The 24,122-nt window shown below is 39.9% G+C and overlaps 1 protein-coding gene across 1 annotated transcript in view; it reads right to left on the reverse strand.

Moving 5' to 3' along the window:
• Window positions 1–2,776: 2,776 nt before the first annotated feature.
• COL4A1 (collagen type IV alpha 1 chain) overlaps window positions 2,777–24,122 on the reverse strand; it is a 126,433-nt gene continuing 105,087 nt past the window's right edge. The window contains exons 40-52 of the mRNA XM_065058497.1: window positions 23,690–23,788; window positions 23,123–23,173; window positions 21,053–21,238; window positions 20,253–20,386; window positions 17,148–17,220; window positions 16,667–16,738; window positions 14,655–14,783; window positions 12,945–13,043; window positions 12,590–12,802; window positions 10,075–10,252; window positions 7,207–7,321; window positions 6,034–6,206; window positions 2,777–4,303 (exon numbers count right to left, since the gene is read on the reverse strand). Of these exons, the coding sequence (XP_064914569.1) occupies window positions 4,222–4,303; window positions 6,034–6,206; window positions 7,207–7,321; window positions 10,075–10,252; window positions 12,590–12,802; window positions 12,945–13,043; window positions 14,655–14,783; window positions 16,667–16,738; window positions 17,148–17,220; window positions 20,253–20,386; window positions 21,053–21,238; window positions 23,123–23,173; window positions 23,690–23,788 (1,604 nt within the window). The 3' untranslated portion in view covers window positions 2,777–4,221. The remainder of the gene's footprint in view (window positions 4,304–6,033; window positions 6,207–7,206; window positions 7,322–10,074; window positions 10,253–12,589; window positions 12,803–12,944; window positions 13,044–14,654; window positions 14,784–16,666; window positions 16,739–17,147; window positions 17,221–20,252; window positions 20,387–21,052; window positions 21,239–23,122; window positions 23,174–23,689; window positions 23,789–24,122) is intronic.

The following is a 24,122-nucleotide window of genomic DNA, read 5'->3' on the forward strand; positions in this document are numbered from 1 at the left end:
TTACCATAGGAAGCATTTCTGAGTTCATGAGAAGTAGTAGCGATTTATCCTCCCACAGGTATTAACACCTCAAGCAACACAACAAGCATATTGTTTGCTGGAGAGAAATAATCAAAAACATACACCCCCTCCTTGCATTTTTTTAGAAGGCATTTCTTCAGACACTCTGAAGGAAGAGATTTGTTTACAAAATGTATACTTTCAATAAATTAATTTTTGAGGTTGGTCTGACTGTTAGCGCCTCTTTCACAAATAAAATGTGGTGCTTCTTCCTCAGCTGTTAGTGATAGAAGTAAGCTTGCATATTATTTTTTATTTATAATTATGCCATACAGACCCCCCCAAAAAAAAGAAAAAAGCTCACAATTAATATTATGTTCATACTAAAGAAACTATACTGTAGCTAGCGGATGGGTGGAATGATTTTCTTACCTCAGTCTGAAAACAGAGAGGCTGAATTCTGCCACACGGCCACTGGATACTGTTCTTAATGATGATTAATTATACCCCAGACCACCACTGATCTCGGCATCAGCCTAAGCCTGATACATGCATTTAAGGATCCACACTGGCCTCTCACGTTCTCAGTGTGTTACCTAATTCAGAATGTGAAGCTCATAGGAAAGATTATTTCTGTATGAAGAGGCAAAAATGCAGGGGGCAGCACATCGCTGCCCCTATGTGAAGAGCAAAGAGAGAGGAAGACACTAAGACACTTGCAATTTCAAACCGTCTGGGGTCTTTCTTTGTGCCATATTTTCTGTTTACAGGCTTTAGTGGGCGTTTTGGGACTCATGTGCCTGGCCCTGTCGTCTAGATGTTTATGTTCCACCTTGTCCAGTTAGTGCAGATTTACTGTATAAAACACGAAAAGGTAGGAAAGGAATTCTCAAAAAGTCCTGCAGCTTCGTGATTTCAGTCGTAAAAAGGTATGGCTTTAACACAAATGCTTCTCAGGGAGCCTAGTATGGGATATTCTTCTCAGGAGTCCTGTTTCACAGGAAAAAAAAGTGTATTTCATCAAGGAAGATACCATGATAAAAAGGATAAAAGATACAACTATAAACTATAAGGCAATAATTTGTTTCCAAATATGTACTGGATTATTTCATTATATTCAATTTTTATTTTGCCTCTGTGTAGATTTTTTTCTTTTTCTGAAGACTGCTCCATTCCTATTTCAGAAGGAAAATTGCTGGTGACTAGAACAGGTCAGCACAGAGACTTGGGAAAACAGAGAACTGTCGGGCTGCTTTACATTTTAGTGGATTAGAGAACAAGGCACTTGTTAGTGTCAAGTTGTTAGTACCAATCTCACCATAAAGAGAGCACGGGCACCACCTGCTGTTTTAGAAATCTATTTATTTGGGTCATGAACGTTACTCTTCAAGTACTGCATTCAAAAACAGTCAGGCCTCCTAAACAAGCTGTACTTCTTTAGGAAAGCTTTCTCCTGAAATTTAACAATTTTAACAAATGATGTGTTTGCAGTTGCCTGTTCACACAATGAGCTGTACTGTAGCAACAACACTGGCCAGAAATGACTGAATATGGAGTACTGACAGATTCTGGAAAGCAAGAAAGTGTTTTGCACTTCTTTTCTGCTTTAGTATATGGGCTCTTTCTCACCCAGGGCATCAAAATGTAGCATTCACAACATTTTCAGTATATCTGATCGGTATTTGATAACCACCAAAAAGTTTACTCACTGGCTTAAGTAGAAACAGCATCTTTAGCATGACAATAGTTTGGGTTGTTTTATGAGCTGGAGGTTATGGAATAACTAACTACTACTAGGTAAGTAAGATATCAAACTACAGTTCAAACATTTTTTGAAAATTTTCAAATCACCTTGTTTCCAAAATGCTTCTAGTTGAGAAAACATGGGTTAGTATACACCCAGCTGCAGTGAGCACCCCCTTTACCAGCAGAAGGAATTGTATTCTTACGCACAGATTTCATTTAAATATACATGCAGGACTTTATAAATTCAGCTGTTTGGCAGTTCTGAGACAACTCAAATCAAGCAAATTAAATCCCTGGCTGACCAGGAGGTAAGATGGAGAGTGCAATTAAAACGTCTGAGCAGCAGCTTGGATCCTCTGAGTTAGAGAAGGCTGAATGTCTGCTTAATTCTTCCCAGAATCCCCCTATAGTCTTCTCCTCCTCTTCTGAATAACAAGTGGTGCTTTGGAAAACCCTGATCAGGCCAATGAGACATGACCAGACTCCTGTATTTTAGAGACTGGTCAGGGGCTTTTGTGAGGACTGGTCATTTGTAAACAAAATGATCATCTGTCAAAACTGGATTTTAAGTGAAAGTGAGTTCAGAAGAGCAGCAGCAGCCTCGTCACAAATTAGGGAAATGACATGAAACATTAACAAATTATGTGCTTTTGCCAAGTGAAAAGACATCACGGCCCATTTCCTCTTCAGACAAACCGAGCCAAGATTCACCTTGCCCACGTGCAAGCAAAATTATACGAGATACTTTCATTTTTATCCTTTGTAATTCAGTTCTGACTTGTGCATGAGAAATTGAAGGGAAAAGTGATAACCATGTATAACGTGGTTGCTTTTCGTGAGCTAAGAGGAAGTCAGCAGATTTCTGTAACATGTTCACATCAAACGTATTTCAGTGATAGACGCATAACCCATGTTTTGTCTCTCAGTACCAGTTCTGACAAGGTAACAACAGAGGTGTCAGTACAGTGTCCTGTTGTCCGCTTTTGGAGATGCTTTGTACATCTGAAAGATGTGCAAAACAAAAATAATCTAGGATTGCATCAAGCTTGTGCATTTATTGGTGGCTTATTAAAAATTAATTCATTGCTGTAAATGAATGCTAATAACAAACTAGTAAAAACTTCTTCTTTTCTTCTCTTTTTTTTTTTACACAAATAGTTTTATTACAAACTTGAATTCTTAAGAAATACACATGTAAGAAATTACACAAAGGCCTTGGCATTTGCAAAAATCTTTTGGTATTTGCATGGTAATAGTCTATAAAACACTTTTGGACACAGATGTGCTCAAACAATTGTATCATTGCATAGAAATTCTTTAGAAATATTTCTGAGGCCACTTTGAATCCTTTTTTTGGCACAATATTAACAAAATTAAGGCCTTATACTTTTCAAAATCAAGTCATTCAGTGTGTGAGTAGTGTTTAAAACCCTGAAAAATATTAAATACAGAATAAAGACTATAAGCTTAAAGCAGGATGTACTATAATAAACACGAATAGCTATTAACTTGGTTTCAGTCTCTGCAACTTCAGCATTGAAATGGCCTAGGTAAAATGAACATTTCACATCATATTTTGGCATATAATACCTAATTCATGACACTGAAAAGAAGAAAACTTTTGTAAGCTTCTTTTTGAAATGATAAACTCAGCTTGATTTGCCTAACGGTTGATATCTATATAAATTACTAAAATATTTATATATATTTTTTTTCTTGACCATTGCCGGATCATTCTTTATTCCACAGGAAAGTTTGTTCTACTGCAGAAAGAAGCTGCACAGTACCAACATGGCAGAAACACGTACTTGCCTCTTTGGGAAACCAATTTGGCAATCTCTTCCAGATGTCGTCCCATTAAAACCAATAGCACTAAAGACTACGAACAGAAGCAAAGGTTTGCAGGATGGCACTCTATGTTGTGAAAAGATGGTTACACGTTGCTTAACCACAGTCTGTAATCCCAAAACTCTTTTTTTTTTACATTACTATTGCTTTGTACAGGAACAATAAGTACATACCCAAGAGTCTGGGAATTTGAGACATCTAGATAACGGTAACAACAAACTTATCTGGGGAAGAAAAATGAATCTAAATATATAATACAAGAATGAGAAAGGGGGGTCAAACAGTATAAGGCAGAACTGCATACCTCCTAGCACCTTTGCATTTTTTCTGGATAAATGCTGACTTTTTATTCTATCAGTGCATTGCATTTATATAAAAAATACATATATTTTGATCAAAAGTGCCATTTGGCATGTCGACATTTGAAGCTTATCTTTGTTGTCTCTTTTCTTCTTCAGCAAGGACAGGGCCAGTAAAGCAGTGCGTGTTAGTTATGCAAGTTCCTAAAAGGCACTTTACTGTTTTCATATTGGACAACAATGAGGTACATATGATATATGTCTAGGCTTCATTGCTGTTAAAGGAATAGCACCATATTGTGTGAAATTAGTTGAAATTCAAAAGTCATTATGTTTTTCTCATACAGACTTGACAACGGCTAACATTTGAGCGCAGATCCCCTGCTTTCAGAGTTGAGGGAGTCGGTTTCCTATTAAAAACAAAGAAATGAAAAGACTCATTAGCAACTGTTGACACAAACAGTTTTCAGGTTTGTAATTGACCATACAGACTTTGCATGCAGCCAAGTGCCTCTTGAAGATGTGCTGAATTGAGAAGGTGCCCCTAAGTTCTCCAAAGTATGTTCACTTCCAAGTTTGGTCACAGATTATCACAAGATTAGTTTTGAACATTGTCCACCTCCAGTTACTTCAGAATTCAGTTCTGTCTCAAGGCTGAACCAGAAGACACTACCTGTTTAATCAGCTGTTTGAAAACATGCTGGAATTTCAGTCCCTGCAGGGACATCTGCAACTAGATCAGGTTGCTCAGAGCCCCGTCCAGCCTGGCCTGGAATGTCTCCAGGGATGGGGCATCTACCACCTCTCTGGGAAACCTGGGCCAGTGTTTTACCACCCTCACTGGAAAAAATCTCTTCCTCGTGTCTAGCCTGAATCTCCCCTCTTTTAGTTTAAAACCATTACCCCTTGTTCTATCACAACAGGCCCTGCTAAAAAGTCTGTCTCCATCTTTATTATAGGCCCCTTCTAAGTACTGAAAGGCCACAATAAGGTCTCCCTGGAGCCTTCTCTTCTCCAGGCTGAACAACCCCAACTCTCTCAGCCTGTCCTCACAGCAGAGCTGTTCCAGCCCTCTGGTCATTTTTGTTGCCTCCTCTGGTCCCTCTCCAACAGGTCCATGTCTTTCCTGTACTGGGGGCTCCAGAGCTGGACACAGGACTCCAGATGGGGTTTCACCAGAGCAGAGCAGAGGCAGAATCACCTCCCTTGAGCTGCTGGCCACGCTCCTTCTGATTCAGCCCAAGGTAGGATCTGCTTTCTGGGCTGCAAGCACACATTCTCAGCTCATGTCCAGACTTTCATCCATCAGTACCCCCAAGTCCTTCTCTGCAGGGTTGCTCTCAATCCCTTCATCCCCCAGTCTGCATTGATACCGGGGGTTCATCTCTCATGAAGAGATGAATGGTACTAGGAGTGGCAGCCTGGACTGCAGTGGAAGAGGATGCTTGCCCACTCTCCAGAGGGATGTCTGCTAATCAGGCAAGCTATGCAGACTTGGGAACTGGTCTATATGCTAATATATTAATCAAATTCATATGGAACAAATTAGACTGTGTTGAAAAATACTTATGTGCAAGAGACCAGGAAAAGCCTGCAACCACTTAATTCCTGAAATTAGAACCTCAGTGGGACTGAAGAAATGCCTAAGCTCTCTGCCTTCAGCTGCATTTTATTCAGACATATTTCCTCCAGCATTAGGGAAAGGTAAATAATTGTTCAGCTCATTTAGTTCAACACCTGCACTAATTTCAAGTGGTTCTATTATGTGTTAACATCCTCTAGGGGGAATGTTATGTTCTAACTTAATTTCAATCAGCATGTCAGCCTATCCCAGTTACGACTCAGTGAATACAATCAAGCACAGTGGAAATGCAAACATTGTTAAATTATTTTGAAAAGGAAAATACTGGGTAAAAATGACATATTGCAAACACTAATGGAAGATTCATTCATTAATTCCCACAAAACCTATTACAATTTTTTTTTTTCTTTTCCGTACGAAAATCACTAACTGCATACACGAACCAGTCTGGGGCACAGTCAATACTTGAACCATGTATTATATTCAAACAATACCTCTCTTATTCAGTGACAAGGCTTTGCTTAGTCTCACATACTGATAAATAAATCATGAACTTACTTGAACATCTCATTCCTTTCTATAGTGGCAAGCCAGAAGCTGTAAGCATTTGCATAATAATTGCAGGTGCCCCGGCCATGGCATTCAATGAAGGGAGCGCTGCGAAACTCCTCTAGGCAGGAACCGGGAGACGCCAGGGCCTGGCCAGAGCCCTCCGCACCAGCGCTGGTGTGCTAGAAAAATGCAAAAGCATCAGTCAGAGAGCAACTCTTTACCTCTTATCCTACAACACCTATTAACTCTCTTGCACAAATACTTCTTTAAGTGCCTCTCCTTGCCCCCTGTTGTGTCTGTCTGCTGTTTTGACTCCCAGCTCAAGGAGGAGCAAGAAGTGGGCTCCATAGGTGGCACTGGGTACTCTCGCTTAACAGCAGTACAAAACACCAGCAACACTAACTTCAAGGCTGTATGCACAGAAGTCCTTTGGGACTGACAGAAGGACCCAAGTTATCTCTATGCTAGCAACAGGCCAAGACCAGTTCTCTGGCCCAGAAGGCACACGGACTGGTTTGGTTTGTGTCTGAACAGCTTAACCCAATTCTTGCCCCACATCACAGTGGCCTCTCTGCCACTGCTGAGTGCCAACAGCTCTGGATCCCGGCTGTTTCTCAGACCATGGCCTGGCTGTTGACATAGGCTGTGAGCACAACAGGAAGCACGCTAACAAATAACCACTATGGAGCACTACAGAGTGGCTCTTTCAGGACACTCATTGGCCCAGTTTATTTTACTAGTACAGATAGAGCTGAAGAAACTGGATAAATGGTCAAAAATGCCCTTTGAAAATTGAAAGCTTATTCATCAAAAAATGAGAAGAGGACAGGCATTGATATGCTTCCTCTCTAGGAAGCTACTGTAACATAGATGTAGGAGGACAACAGAAAATTATGCTTCTTTCCTCATTTATTCAGCGCTTGGATCCTGTGTTGGAGCTGTAAACAAGAAAGCACGTTGTGTCCATTTCCTCAAAAGTGATCAACTAATTGTTATTGCATTATTCTTTTTTAGTAATTACCAGAATCTTCTTAAAGTAACCAGAAAGGGTAGAGGCCTAATGCCCCACTAAGACCTGACATGACACAGTCAGACATTCAATTTCCCCAAGCAGGAGTGCAGATCAAACGCCTGAAACGAATGCTTTTCTCAGTTCCAAGTGTGTCCCAGTGCACTTACCATGACAAAGGAGTAACCAATCCAAAGTGAACTCCAGCCTTCAGGACATGGTGGTATTTGAATTGTTTGACTGTGAACGGCTATTACCATAGCAGGAGCTTCACATACAGAGCATCTAGAAAGACCAAGACATGAATGAGATACATGCACTTGAGGACTAATACCACTTTTTTTTTTCAGAAGTTACTTTCTTTAAGGAATCTTGAATTGGAAAATGCTGTCACCTTCAAAACCAAAGGAAAATCAAAATGTTTCATTTAGAAAAACAATCAACTGGTTCTTCTTTTTTTTTTTTTTTTTTTAATCCTTTCTTATTTACTTAAGGATAGCTTAACTATTAAGTCTTATTCCTGTTGGCCTTCCTGTAATCAAAGAACAGGAAATTTCCTATCCACGTATTTAAACATCTTTTTCTAGTCCCATTTGTACCATAGTTCTAAAAGTGTTCACTGTCATGAACATCAGAGTCAAATAGCCAAACATTGTAACTCAGCAAGTATCACTTAGAAGTGGTCTACAGTGATCAGAGACAAGTAACAGCAATCCAGCATCCCAAACATTGCCCTGAGTGACCTCCAGAGAGAAAACCATCTCTCTGGAAAACGTCTTACAAATGTAATCACTGCTAATCTAACCTAGACTCTCCCCCATGCATTCTCCTTGAAAGTGGCTTTTATTTACATTTGTGGTCTTCATCTCCAGTAGGAGATTTCTAGCAAAGCAACTTGAACAATGAACTTGAAAGCAATTCTTCAGAAAGCTGTGCAGCACCAGTTCTTTTATTTTAGATAAATTCATTGTGCGTCAGAACTGCCAGGTTACTGAATAATCCAATGACCAATCTTGTCTTCCCAGCAGAATCACAAAAAATGTGACTTGATCTGGAAATTTTAATATGGGAACTGGTAATAAGGAGTTTGGCAGATATCATCCATTTTTTCTTGTACAACTTCTAAATCGGCTACTGCAGTCAGAAATGATGAAAATTATTCAAAACAGATACTTAGAACTAAACAGTCTGATTCTTATTATTGGAGTGGTGAAAAGAATCAAGTGCAAAATGGATTAAGTTGGATTCTGGAAAACGCACAGAAGCAAAAGAACTCAGAATGAAAAGCCTTCTATTTCTGACTTGTGAAGACCATTTTCATACCTACTGCCTTCATCTTTAGCAAAAGAGTTATTTTAAGAAACACATCAATGAAAGAGTAAGTTAAAAGAAGAATGTAAAGCTGCCTCTATTCTTGGAGCTCTGCTTTGCTTCAAGAGATTTCTGGTATTTCAGTGGAAGGCCTTACATGAAAAGAAGTCCAATGACCCAAGGCAGAAAGCGACACTTCTATACCTTTTCAACTTTTGGGCAGGGAAAACTGTTGGTTTAAAAGCCTCAACTAACAAAATAAACTGAAAGAATAGCCTTGTCAGATTCCTTGCTGGTTTAAAAAATGTGTATTACAATTACCCCACTCTGCTATGGCTAAAAGGAGAAAAACCCATATACAAGCATATGTACACATATACATATGTACACACATACACATTTTTACGGTGCAGAAGCTACTCTGTCTACATAAGGCAAAATGTTGGTGGGTACCTCCTTTAGTAAGAGTTTCAAAAGAGGTTGTTTAATGTTATTTTGGGTGTTTCATCAGGGATAGCATAAAAGGAACATGAATTGCAGAGACCTGTCATTTTAATTTTTCTCAAAGGCAAGCCCCTTCTGTTCACATCCCATGAACAAGCAAAAAGTAAGACCAACAAAAACTATAATCTCTCTTGAGAACCTTGTCCTCAATCTGTCCACTGATTTTCAAGGCATACCAATTTCTACGACACTAAACCAAAAACAGAACACAGAGACACAAGATGGATTCTATTATGCAAAATAAGTACCAAATGTTTTGCAATAGAACCAAACAGTTATTTGAACATACCAAGATGCCAAGACTACAACCCACTGATGATCTGAATTGTCCTTTCTCTTGGATAGTATATACAGACCCAAGAAAACAATAATAGCAATCTCCAGTCCCATTCACTTTGTATGGCAGGAAGAGTGACCAGCAAGGACTGATACAGATTAGAAGCAATGAGAGGAATCATAGTAATGCCTATATCTAACGACTATCATTTAAGTTATAAATCGGAGATTCCCTTGGCAGATTCTTATCTAACGACAGTGGCGCAGTTCACCACGCTCTCGCTTTCACCTTTGCCTTCAGCACTGGGTGTATTATATCAGGATACTTTTTGCCAATGGCCTTAAAAGGGACCAAAAGTTCAACATGTTGGACTGATGCAGAACAGTTATGTCTGATATAAGTGCCACACTTTATGCTGGCTGAGAACCTGGAACTATTACAAAATAGATGATTGATTTTGCAGCTATTTCCTTTAATTCAGGCTGTATTCAAGCCAAAACAATGGAAGAAGCCTGGCAGTCTACTTCATGATAAATAATGCCATCATTTTCAAACAAAAGGAAACGGATTCCTAACAAGCTTCTAGCTATGTCTAGTCAAGGAAAGAACAGCTTTGGACAAGAATTGTGAATAAATTTAAAACTTTTTCTCCATCAAAGTAAATCACAACTTTTGCAAAACATGATTTCAAAGTAAATCATTTCAATCAGACTCAAAATAGACTACTCTGGGTTTCCCCCAAAATGGATTTCTTTTTGATCAAAGTCTAAACTGAAAACACGCACACTTTGAAACATTTCATCAAAGGAAGTCAAACTTTAAATTTCAAGGGAGGAAATAAAAATATACAGATTAAAAGCAGTTTAAAAAAAAAAAAAAATAAAGCACCACATGCACTTTTCACAGGCTTCTTCATTTTACAAACATAGCAGAACTGAAACTGTACCTGCTGATGAATGGTCTGATATTATCACCAGTGATAGGAGCCATATTCATTGGCATGGGTTCAGGAGTGGACAGCCAGTAGGAATAGTCGTTCCTTGATGCAAAGTTACATACATTGTTGATATTGCAGAATAAGAAAGGCATGGTACTAAATTTACGAAGACAACTTCCTGCCGTGCCTGAAATGTTAAGCGAAAGGTTACGTGTTGTCCTGGTTTTGTTAAAAACAAATTTCTCTTTTAGTGAATTTGTTTGTCAGCTAAAGCCTTCATATTAGCTGCATTTTCCTGGAGAACCAGATACGTGTTTTGGTAAACCTAGCAATGGAATGCGAAGTCATTGATAAGCATGGATGCACCTCTTGCAAGAGGGGCAACCAGAAACAGGTGACCAAGAAACTGACCAACAGAGTATAACATCCCATTCACGTGAATACTTCATATAAAAGTGGGAGATCACGAGGATCTCGTCCCTTTTTCCTTATGGCCGACATTAGGAGAGGACCTTGCTAGTCATCCCTGCGAACTGAGGCCTAGTGACAGACTGAATCCAGCTCCGGTTGGCTGCAGAGACCAATCCAGGACTTCGGGTGCCAGCTCTGCAGTTGCTGGGACTTTCAAGACTGGTTTTGTATATTTTGTATTGTTTTCTCTATTCCTATTAGTAGCATTAGTAAAACATTTTTTAAACTTTTCCAACTCTCTTCTCTCTGTCCTTCTTTCCCTCCCAATCATCTGTCCTTAGGGGAAAGGGGGAAGAGGGAGGGGCTGAAGGGAGAAGCGGGGAGGAGGGGGTTAACAATACATCTGCCATGGTTTTATTGTCACCCCTCAATCAAAACCCCAACACTGGTTAACTTGTTTTTGTTAAACCACTGCCAAACAAATATTTCCAGGAGCAGCTAAAAAGCAAACTACACTTGCTCTGGAGGGCCCAGCTCTCTCAGAGGAAGTGACTTCTCTTAGTTCCGTAAGGAAGGAACAGGGCAAGTAGTAGCCCAGCCTTGCCTGTAGAATTATGGAATAACTTAGGTTGGAATAGACCTCCTAACCCCCTGCCAGTTATATCACATTCCTTGGGTTCATAGTCAGCTGAGTTTTGAGTATCTCCAAAGACAGAGATTCAACAACCTCTCTGGGGTCTTGTTCCAGTGTTTGAGCATCAGCATGGTGAAAAAGCTTTTCTTTATGTTTCACTGGAATGTATCTCATACTTGGGTCCGTTGCTTCTTCTGTCACTGAGACCCCTGAGAAGAAATTGGCTCCAACTTCTCTACCCTCTCTGTAGACAAATGCAGACAGCAATAAAGGACTCCCCTTAAATTTCTGTTAAGGCTGGACAAGCCCAGTTCCATCAGACTGTCCAAATTGCACTAGCCGTCTTAGTAGCTGGCTGTTGTATTCACTGTGGTATACCAATGTCTTCTTTGTTCTGGGAGGCCCAAGACTGGGGACAATATACCAGATGTGGTCTCACAACTGCCAAACGGGAAGAATCACTTCTCTCCATCTGCTGGTTATACTTTTGCCAACAGAGCTCAGTTGGTTTGACAGTGGGGAGTGGGGTAGTTGCTGCAAGGGTACACTACTAACTCATGTTCAGTGTTGCTCACCAGGACTGCCAGGTCCTTTTCTGCAAAGCAGCTTTCTAGCAGCCTGTCCAGCTGCTACTGGAAATACCCTGTTTCCCTGAAAATAAGACAGGGTCTTATATTAATTTTTGCTCCAAAACTTATTACTTTTTTACAGGTATAGCTGCCTGGACACTATTTAAATTGGCATTTTTTTATGAACTGTAACTAGGGCTTATTTTTGGAGTAGGGCTTGTATTTTGAGCATCCTCAAAAATCCTGAAAAATCATGCCAGGGCTTATTTTATGGGTAGGTCTTATTTTCAGGGAAACAGGGTAGGAGTCAGGGGGCAGTCTGTTCTGTTGCATGAGGTTATCTCATTCTAGGTGCACATCTTTGCGTTTGCCTTTACTGAGCTTCATGAGGTTCTTCTTAGCACTTTTCCCCAGCTTGGGCACATCCCTCTGAACAGCAGCTGCGTCCTCTAGAGAATGAACCGTTCCATGCAATCTGGCATTACCCACAAATTTGCTGAGTGAGCTCTATTTCATCACCCAAGCCATTAATAAATTCATTAAACAGTATTGGCCCAGTGCTAATTCCTGAGGGATATCACTAATCAGCGGCCACCACTCAGACTTTTGTACACCTGATCACATCCCTCTGAGCCTGATGGACCCATGAATTTTCAACTCAGCTTATCATCTACTTAGCCAGTCCATATCTCACTAATACTGTGGAAGACCACGTCAAAGGCTTTGATAAAGACTTTCTTAAATAAACTGACACTGTTTCCACTATACATCAAACCATTATTTGAACCAGCCTAGAAGGCATAATAAAGCATCAGGTAGCCAAGAATAATTACACAGGCTTGTTCAATACAGTGCTAGAAATGAAAGAAACACTTGGTTTGTAATGCATTCTAATTTGGTCTCTACTTACCCAGATCTTGGCCATGTGCTCTTTCATTGCCTTGTACATAAAGCAAGGAGTAGCCATGGTAAATCAGCCTTGTTCCAAATGGACACGATGGTTCTTCAGTGGTTTGACTGTGTCTGGTAACAAGGAAGCCATGAGCAACAGATGGAGCACCTGGTGGGCCCATAGCCCCAGGCAAACCTTCAGGGCCTGGTGGACCAGGGAATCCTCTGGGCCCTGCAATACAGAGAGTCTCCTTTTATCTCTACAGACAGCTGTACTCTGCCTACAAAACTTAAGCAGTGACATCAGATACATTCACACCTAATCTCTTCTGTTATTTTTCTATGAAGAAATCAAGCCTTTGTCATGGGCTTACCTGGGGGACCATAAGGACCAATTTCTCCTTTTTGCCCAGGTTGACCGTCAAACCCTGGACTACCAGGTGGTCCAGGTACACCTGCAGGTCCTGTCACTCCTGTTGAAAAACAAGAAATAGTTATAACTGGATATTACTTCAGGCTGGTTCTGACTTTTTGGCTTTTAACACAGTACAGCACAGGCGAATGTCAGCAAAAACTAAACTCATGCAGATTCAGTGCCTGGGTGGGTTATTGTCTCCAAAGTGATTACAGAAGAAGAGAGAAGTAAGCAGAGACTGTGCTTCTAAAGTAACTAGCATTCACTTGGAATATGAAAAGGAAGGGCAGGAATCTCTTTCCTCTCTGCTTATCATATGACTCAATGAAAAATTGACCATAAATAAGTAGGGTCATGAACAATGGGAAAATCAGTATTCTCTTAGCTTCTTCCCAAACAGGTTTTCAGACATATATTATGTCTTCCCTTTATTGGTTTCTAGGGATGTTTTGAGTCCTACACAAACTCAGTAACTCTGACTTTGGGAAACAGAAGTTAAGACCATCAACATTATACCACCATTTCTGTGGCACACCAGAAGCTTTAGATAGTCACAGCTGTCCTTTCTGTGATCACTCAAAAAGCAATATTGTGTTCATGTATCAAACTGACTGCTAGAGAACAACAACAGATCCCATAGAAGCAAACCCATGCTATGTTCAATCACTGAGATTATTTCATAGCTATTTCCTAACAGACAACATTTTCAGAATTGTAACCCCACCTTCAATAGCAAACTTCCATACCTATTATATTAAATAGAAAGAAGATATTCATTATATTCCACTGTAATTCCCCATCATCTTCTCACAACACAATCAGGAACAAAGCTTTCCTTTTCCCTCAGGGTGGTGAGGCACCGGAACAGGTTGCCCAGGGAAGTTATGGATGCCCCATCCCTGGAAGTGTTCAAGGTCAGGCTGGATGGGGCTTTGAGCAACCTGATCTAGTGGCAGGTGTCACCATCCATGCCAGGGGTGTTGGAACTAGATGATCTCTAATGTTTCTTCCAACCCAAACCATTTTATGATTCTATGAATCTTAATAGCTTAAGAACACCTCTGAACTCCCACTCTCCATGTCCTGTGATTCTGAAGAACATGTGTCCTTGTGCCAGCATTTCATTTGTCCTACATTTCACTACATTTTCCGATTCCCTAATGCGTTTAATTTTTGCAATTCACCTTTTCTTTATAAAAATTGTAATGTCTGAACTAAGAGACAAAATCTAGGACTATGGAACAAGCTTCCTGAGGAAGCACTTTCCACTCCAAGGTCAAGGTGTTTTTCCTCATGCCTGTGTTCTCCTAGAGACACACAGTAATTAAGTTTGGAGTCAACATTAAAGACAAGATACCCTAACAAATACGTTCTGGCTAAAGGATGAGCAGTGTGTTGCAAGTCATTCTGTTTCCTGCTGATCTCAGATATTGATGTGATGACTGCAGAGTGAGAGCCTACAAAAAAATCACTAGGCAGGCATCTGTTTCTGGGACTCCCTTGGATGAGCTTCAAAGGGAAATACTCTCTTCCTCATCACTGACACAATTTAAGTGGCTTATTATAGCTGGATAATATTATACCAAAAATCTTCTAGTGTCTAGCCTATCATTGGTCTATTTTTACATTACTTAAAATGTATTTCTACTGGCAAGTTAGAAACTCTCACCTTGCTGCCCTTTGGGACCTGGAAGTCCTGGGAATCCTTTGAGACCCACTGGTCCTACAGGGCCAGGTAAGCCGGGATCTCCTTTAACAAGCTGAAAAGCACCTGGTGGGCCTGGTGGGCCTTGTAAACCTGCCAAAGTTAACAGAGAAAATCAGCACGTATTCAGTACTGCACAATCAAAAAGTGAGAAAACAATGTTACCTTGTATTACCCTTTATGCAGTCAGACAATAGACAGAGCCTACAGCTATAAGAAAACAATGTGTCCAAGACTTTACATGCGCATTGAGGATGGTCATGCCTGTTAAGAACCCAAACCCAAAGTTGACTCAGTGTAGGAGACAACGGGGTGCAAGGCACAATGGGGGAAACAGACTGGACTGAGCCTCTGCCACTGACAGGTCTCTTGTAGCACCTAAGTAGCTGCACATGTTGCTGCTAAAAACCATATTGCTACCTCCTACATTCCTAACTCTCACCAGACAGGACAAAGCAGGCCCACAGATGCAGCTCTGACCAGAAGCACTGCAGCCAAGGTGAGCAAACAAGGAGCAGCATCTGTTGGGGGTGACATTCGCAGTTTGTGCAGCAGTTTGCTCAGAAGAGCTGCACACTCTGCCAGTTATGGGGCTGCTGCCTGCTCTGCTCACCAGCAGGTTTAGGCTTCAGCCACAACAATCACGCCAACTAACTGATGGCTGTGCAAGCTTCAGGGCTCCAGGGAATTAGAATTAGAAGGACAATATCTTTCAAAAGAATTAGCAATTTTTGAAGTGGACTCCTTCTAAGAACTATAAGGAGACTGACCTCCTGCAAGAAAATAGCGTCCACCACTGCAACTGCAAGGCAACTGCAAGGCTCCAAGGTCTGAAATAGCTGTGCAGACTTTAGGCTGCATGGAGTTCCCTCAGCAAGCTTGTGGATGACACCAAGCTGAGTGGTGTAGTCAACAGGCTGGAGGGCAGGAATGCCATCCAGAGGGACCTTGACATCTTTGAGAAGTGGGTCAATGTGAACCTCATGAAGTTCAACAAGGCCAATTGCAAGATCCTACACCTGGTTTGGGGCAATCCCCAACATCAGTACAGACTGGGGAATGAAGGGATTGAGAGCAGACCTGCGGAGAAGGACTTACAGATGCAGGCAGATGAAAAATTTGATAAGAGCTGGCAATGTGTGCCCACAGCCCAGCAAGCCAATTGTATTCTGGGCTACATGAAAAGAATGGTCAGAAGGTGAAGGAAGATGATTTTGCCTCTCTACTCTGCTCTGGTGAGACCCCACCTGGGTACTGCATCCAGCTCTGGGATCCCAAGTACAAAAAAGACATGGACCTGTTGGAGAGGGTCCAGAGGAGGGCCATGAAAATGATCAGAGGCTGAGAGACTTGGGGTTGTTCAGCCTGGAGAAGGCTCTTGGAAGACCTTATTGTGATCTTTCAATATATAAAGGGGTCTTACAAGAAAGATGGAGACGTTTTACCAGGTTCTTGAGTGACAGGACAAGGGGCAACGATTTCAAACAGAAAGAGGGTAGATTTAGATTGGACTTAAGGAAGAATTTTTTTTTATAGTGAGGGTGGTAACACACTGGAACAAGTTGCCCAGAGAAGTAGTGGATGCCCCACCATTGAAAATGTTCAAAGTCAGGTTGGACGGGACTTTGAGCAACCTGATCTAGTTGCAGGTGCCCCTGCTCACTGCAGGGGGGTTGGACTAGATGACCTTTGAAGATCCTTTCCATTCTATGATTCTGTGGTTCTAGGATACCATTTAAAGAATCTAATAATGACAAAACCTCAGTATGGATTTTTCAGAGCAGTAGATAAATACACTCACTCTCTACCCAATACTTAAATCTAATTTGACCATTTAAATGCTGATATGATAATATCTGGTTTCACATTCTACCTTTTTACACTGAATAAAAGGAAGAGGGAGATATCTTCTGATTAGTCACAAATAAACATTTTAACAAAAACATCTGGGAAAAAAGCAAGTCTTTGTATTATACCTTTAGATCCAGGAAGACCTTGGTCACCTCGCTCACCCTTAAGGCCTGGGAAGCCAGGAGATCCTTTTGGCCCTGAAGTCAAAGGAAATATTTACATGAAAATTCAATTATCCCTTGATTTGAAGGGATATGTGCAAAATAATCATGTACAATCCCATGATCATGTAAGGGCCATGACTTTATTTGCACAAGTATTTTTCAACTCTTTGAAAGAAAAAGATACAAATGACAGCACTGTCACCAAAGAAATGATGACTGAAAACAAATGTTTTAAATTTAATTAAGAATACCTCCAAATTATAAAAATAATTTTAAAAAATCTCTATGTTATTTTGTGATTTTTGATGCAGCTTTCAATGTCTGGATTCAATAACTTGTAACATAGGGTGAACATTCTTTGTGTATCTTTTTTGGGGAAAGGAAGGATATGAGAGAGACATCTTTGCATACTTTTTAGGAATATGGCAAATTTTCTTCTCACCTGGAACACCTGGAACTCCTGGAGGTCCCAAATCACCCTTTTGACCAATATCTCCTGGTAAACCAGGACTACCCTGTATAAAAGAAAATGTGACGTATAGTTATCCTTCACTATTATGATACGATTCTCAAATAGGTTACGTATTTTCTTAGAAACCTACGAAAAAAAATAATGTAAGATAAAAACCATTAAGTTTAAGGAATGGTTATTCTCTACCATGATCAGAGAAGCATTTCTTTCTGGAACAAGCACGACACTTTGTTCTTAGTATACATTTTTTTTGCCTTACAAAGATACTAGATCAGAATAAGGTCTCACTAACAGTATAGCTAATAAAAAGGTTCTCAATCACAGCCCATGCTGTTATGAAGAATGTCAGTAAGCACAAACCTCAGCAAATATTAATTTCAGTGCAGCCCCAGCAGTTGGTTCCTAGTTAGATAATTAACTGAGGTAATTCTAGACCACAGCAGACTTGGAAACTTCTTTGTTCATGTGTGGAATCAAAAGAAATGTGCTCAACAATTTATAATCCTCTGAAGATTTTTACTTTTCGGCAGGGCTAGAATACTCGAGGACTTAAAACACTTCAAACAGAGGGTGCACTCTTCCTTCTGCCTTCACTATTATAAACTGCTCCCCTGAAATTAATGGTAGCAAGTTCATTGTAGCATCACTTCAAGGAAAACCAATCCCATATTTCAAAAGATTCTGTAAATCGTCATTTAAATGACTGCCAATTTCCTTTGCTTCTCCTGTCTGTTGCAGATCATCTGCAAAGAGCTTGTAAGTATAGTTTCTCCCTAGCTGAAGCCATATGTCAGTGACAGTCCCCCATATAATAAAATGTGGAACACAGGCGGGGGAAAGAAACAAAATTCCTTTGCTAAGGAGCTTACTGATCAGAGGTCAGCGAAAAGTAACATCAAGGGTGGGATTCATCTCCTTACATTTGGAGGGCAATAGAATAGACACACACAGGAGTGATTTATCATTTGATGTTATATTCTTATATCGAGGTGAGAAGCATGGCTCCCTACCAATATCTAATTCTTTCCACTGACTGCAAAGGGAGAAGAGATGACTCAAAAATGGATGTCAACAGTGACACTTTCAAAGTTAAACAAAAGAAATGCTACCCTTGGAGTGGTGGAAGCTATTAATGAAATAAGATTCTCTGGTTTCCTTCAGTCAAACAGTCACAGTATGCAGAATTGTTTAAAAAAATAGCCCTCTCTATGTATCATAGCATGTAAACTTCTATAGCACAAACCAGGAGGGCTAACATTCGTTTGGAAGACAGTCATGAGTCAGACAATCTCATTAAAAGACTTTTGTAATAACTAGTTTTTAGGTTATAATGATAAAATGGAATTATTTATAAAAGGACTTTATTGCAAGCTTTCCATCAAAACACTTTTTCCACACAGTGTGCAGTTCGTTAAACTTTTTTTTTTTTTTCCCCATCAGATATAGCTTGGCAAACAACATTTTGGTTTGGATCTGCTTCAAACAGAACTATTTCAGTTAGTGAAAAGGATGAAAATGTTTCTTTTCTCCTCAATGCTAAAATGCATAGAAAAACCCAAGGGATTTATTTGTATTTCATGGTCTGATCTCTGCATCATCTTTTTTGGATAGAATCTTTGGACAGGCTGTGTCACCCATATTGTAATAAAATCTTCTTGTTGATATGGGTTACCATGTACCTGGAGATGTGTATGAGCAATTGAGCTGTAATCATGGCAGGAGCCTGGCACACTGGGGAGGATGAAGACATTAGAAACCCATCTTAGTATGTATCACCAGAGGAAGTTTAATATTGAAATAGCTTTCCATGGAGCATTTCACACTCAGTTAACAAGGACAGTAAAACTCAAGGCTCAAGGACAAATAAAACATTTTCTTCTGACTGAAGGCCTGAAATCAAAATCCTTTGGCACTGCTCGTTCTCAATAAACAAACAGTTTTGGATGGGAATGTCAACATGTGAAATGCTTTAGAATTTCCCAGGGTACAGAAATTTAGCTCTCTGCAGAAGTAATGTAAATTCTTAGAATAGGGAAAATATACTGGAACGTTATTTTTAAGTTTACTATCTTCAAAGCTGGTATGCTATGGTATGGTATGGTCTCAAAGATAAAAAGGCATAGCCAAGATCTAGTCTCAGAACACTGAAGCAAATCCTTAATGCCTTTGTGAAATGACTCCTGGACACAGAAGTGGATGCAGTAGATCCCTGTGTTGTCAAGAATAATGTGGGCATTTTAAGTCCACTATCAGTATCCTGCTTTTCACATCAGGACCTTATTCCTGGGTATTTCTTCCTTTTGTACACTAGGAAGTGTTCAGTCATACCTATCTGCTTTATTTTTCCTTTTTCCATAAATTTTATTATTACTATTAGTATTTTCTTAGTAGGAAAGAGGAAATGAGAAGTTAAAATACAGAGCATATTTTTTTCAGTTTGGAAAAAGGCAGTGGACACACCAAGAGAAAGAGCATAGAAGACCAACTGTTCTGGGTGACTCTCCTATTCTACTTTATTTTCTCTAATATACAGAAAAGGGACTGTTTTAGATCAGGGAAAATGAATAATATATGACAACAATGTATTAATAGCATTGCCTGTTTGTATTTCTAAATCAGTAGCTATATTTCATCACTGTCAGGACTGAAAGTGCACTTTATTTGAAAGGTTTCATAACAAAACCAAACAGATCAGGTATTTTCAGAAGGCAATTCATCATGAAATATGCAACCTTTAAAATTAACTACTAATGCATTTGCAGGATTTATGGATGTGCTGCAGCCATTCTGTACTGTTAATACACTGTAAATTATATTCTGGATGTTGTATGTTACCACTCACTATCTATAAATTTCTAATAAGTTCATTAGATCACTTGGGCTTATTGCTAGGCAGCCTTTAATAGGAGAGAATGGAAATGTTTTCAAACTGACTTTACTATGTCAGCAGTGAGTCCAAAGGCACTTTGAGCATAAAGCATCATTATTTTGGATGAGAAACACCTATGATTAATATACCCATTAACTACAAGAGGCAGCTTTCAGCAAATTTGGAGAGCACTGAAAGTAACTTACTGGCAATCCCTGGAAACCTGGATCACCTTTGACTCCTGGACTCCCAGGAGTCCCAGGCCAGCCATTGCTCCCCTGCTCTCCTTTGGCCCCTTTCACACCTGGGGGTCCTGGTGGCCCTGTTGGACCTGGTAAACCTACAAACCAGAAGAAGAGAGTATTCAGTGGCAAAATTTGTTCAGAGTAGCACCTGATGGAGAACGAGCGGGTTTAATCTACAGATGGGCAGAATCAAAGTAATTATCATAACATTTCAAGAAAATAAGTCGGAGAATCTGTGGCAGGGAGGCCCATATGACTCTCCATCTGACTAGACCTGTATCATTTATCAGTCTGTGGCTGATGGAAAACAGCAGAGAGTTTTCTGTATGTACAGAACCAACAGACAGTGTGTTCTCAGGTGTGAACACGACAGAGACATTGCAGCTCTGCTCTGTTCTCCTCCTTCACCTCTACCGCAAGGACACTGCCAAGCTAAGGCCACACTGGGACATTTTTAAACACATTAGCACCCTGGGACATAGGAACACAGAGCCATGGCTGCCTCGAAATAGTAAATAAAGGGAAACATGGAAATGGGAGGCAAACTTCTCAACATCAGAAAAAGACTTCTGGACAAAACCAACTGCCTGAGGACATAAAAATCCGCCTATGACAGGACATAAGGCCAAACTGCCCATGGAGGGGAGCTCTTCTCTGATCTGTGAGGAGAGGATAAATGAGGATATGGAAAACTGATGATATTATTAATTAATTAGGTGAATAATGATTAACATCAGTACATTAACACTAAAGAGAATTACCTGGAAGGCCAGGTTGGCCCTGGGGTCCTCTGTCTCCTTTAGGGCCCTCCATTGCACTTCCCGGTAGCCCAGGAAGCCCTTGGCTGCCCTTGGGGCCCGGCGGACCAGCATAGCCTGGTTCTCCTTTCAGGCCTGGGATCCCCGGACTTCCTGGGGATCCTGGAAAACCCACCTCACCTTTCACACCTAAGATTTGAAACAACCCCCAAAAAGACATAATTAGAGAAATGATTGCAGTCACTGGAACTTTCTGTCTTATTCCTTAAGAAAATATCAACCTTGCCTTTATACTTTCGCACAAGAATACAAGACTAGAGGAAAACTGTATTATTTCCACATTATGACACAAACTATGAGAAAAAGAGTAGTTTGACTGACGTATCTTTTCTTAGCTAAACTGATCACTGGGCTATTTTAATTCACTCTAAAAATAGATGAACATTCAGCATCTCTCTATTGGTCCTTCCACAAGGAATACAAAGCCCCCAAACCCTTACTCCATTACAATTATTATTGTCATAGCTGAGAAATGGATACTTTGCTTGACTAAGCACAAAAGGACTTGCTCCTGGAGAAAAAAAGAAATATGCCTTTTACTAAAATCTAGATTTAGACACTTAGTACTTACTTTCAGGCTTGTACAAACAGTTAACATTTGCAATTCAGTCAAATTTTAAAACATGATTGAGCAAAAAGAATATAGGTTAGCTGGTATAAGTACAGTAATAAGAGAAATAAAATTTATAGAGAACACTATCACTGGCTGGTTGTCTACACTGAACAGGGTCTTTAAATCTTGGACTTGTTTTTTTAGAACTACAATATATTTGGAACACAAATGATGTCAATTGGATATCTATTTACTCTAAAACCAGATATTTTAAAATAAGCTGTGCTGACAAAATGAAATGGGTGAGGTGAGAAAAGTGCTCTCACAATCTAGCATTCTACATGCCTTAACGAGTTATGATTAGAAAATTTGCTTATTAAAGTAAGTTCTCTAATATTAGGGCTTTATCAGCAATTAATGACTGTTAATTAATCTGAGATGGTAAATAAAAATATTCTTAATTCTGGTTTATCACTTTTGATTGTCCACACAAGTTTCCTCTATTTCTAGAATGAATGAATGAGGAAGGGCATTAATATTTCAGGCTATATAAGTTCTTCAAAATCTGCCATGTCGTGCTAATTTCATAGATGGGCTAGTTGAATCTTTTTTGTTTTCTAGGTTCTTAAAATTGAAAATCCTTTAATTGTACACAATTTCCTTCAGCAGCAGCAGTTTGATATTTCTTCACTACTGTATCTATTGCAGTCTAGTGTCTGGGACATACTTATAAAAAGGAGCATGGTGCAATACAGACACCCTGACCAAGCACTGACTCAAGCCAATCAAGCCATTCTCACAGCACAGTGTAGTGATACAGTTTGCAAAGACCACAAGTGGTCTTGAAATTGTGACAGCTAGGTGCTTGTACCCAAGCTAATAAGTCCTGAGGCCAGGTAATAATAATACTCAGTAAGATCTCATCAAGTCTCTACTATCTTATGCATGTCTGCACCATGCTCCTGTACACAGCTTAGACATGCTCTACTGAGCTATAGAGAATAACTATTTTAGCAATGAATAAAATTGCATCTGAGCTGCACAAAAGACTCATGTAAAAAAATCATTGCAGTACCCTGGCCATGAAACTACTATCTTTAGGTGTCTGGTGCACAGAGCCTCACTAGACTTTGATTCTTGCAATATTAGTAGGAAAACAGAAATATTTGGAGTCAAAAGCACAGCACACAAATACGGGAGTTATTTATATTACCTCATCACAGCACAGCTTGCAGTAAATTCCACACTATGAATAATTACCTATTTTAGGGCATATCTAACTCATGTCCAAGATGCTGCCACTGTAACAGAAATTAGTATTTGAGCCCCTCAGAGTTTCTGCCTGCTCTGAAAAGGCCAAGCATGTAAAAGAAGGAAGCAGAAAGTATGTCTGAATTACAGGATTATGTTTATATTATGTTGGGAGGGAGGTTTGTCGCTTGTTTAAAGAAGTGTTTTACCTTTATCTCCCTTTGCACCGGGAAATCCTGGAAGCCCTCTACCTGGAAGACCTGTAATGCAGAGGTAGCAAAAAATCAGAAGACGAGACAACAATTAAATTTAACCTGTAATGAACAAAACTTTATTAAGCAAATATAAAATCTAAACAAATTATTTATGTGCAATTTCTTCAGGGCACAGGCTGTCTTTGTCGTGTATTAGTATTGTATCTAGCACAATGGGTCCTGTATGACTGAAAATGCTACCCTAAGGCAGGCCCACTCCATTATTTCACAGCTAAGCTGCAGATTGAAATTAATTCCAAAACACACCAATTCTTTAAAGTATTGCCAGCTTTTGTGAAAGAAATTCTTTCAAGATTATACTGATTCAACACAGTTGCTCATCTAAATGATCAGCTTTACAGTGATGATATTCAGTAGCCTGCACGACACCACACTAAATTTAATTTCTAAGGTTCCATCCCAAGTACCTCAAACTCAGCACACCCCTCTACCAGCTACTCTTGTATTCCCTGCCTCTGTGCATTTTGGTACCCCATAAACTTAACATGACAGTCACAGTACCTTGTTCACCCTTTGCACCAGCTGCACCTGGAATCCCATCATAACCTGGTTCACCTTTCTGTCCAATGGAACCAGCAGGACCCGGAATGCCAGGTTCACCTGAAAAATCATTGCCATTTTCATTTCAGCGATGAATTATCAGACAACTTTTTAATACATTATTTTCCTCCGAAGAAAAGGGTAATTTATTATTTTGCTCCCACAGAGACCAAGAAGATACTTGCATGATGACTTCAGTGTGACTTTTCTCTGAGGTTACTTCTGAATTAAATTAGGGTGAGACAGGGCTCAAGTATTACAGATTTTGACATAGTTAATTATCATGAATCTCAGTGAGTTTAGAGTGCAGGAACTTCAGTAAAGACTTGTGAATAGCACAGCCCATTGTCCAAAGAGATGATACATCCTGCAGCCAGTAAGTAAACTAAAAACA

This window comes from Columba livia, chromosome 1 (genome assembly GCF_036013475.1).
Source record: "Columba livia isolate bColLiv1 breed racing homer chromosome 1, bColLiv1.pat.W.v2, whole genome shotgun sequence".
NCBI classification, from domain to species: domain Eukaryota; kingdom Metazoa; phylum Chordata; class Aves; order Columbiformes; family Columbidae; genus Columba; species Columba livia.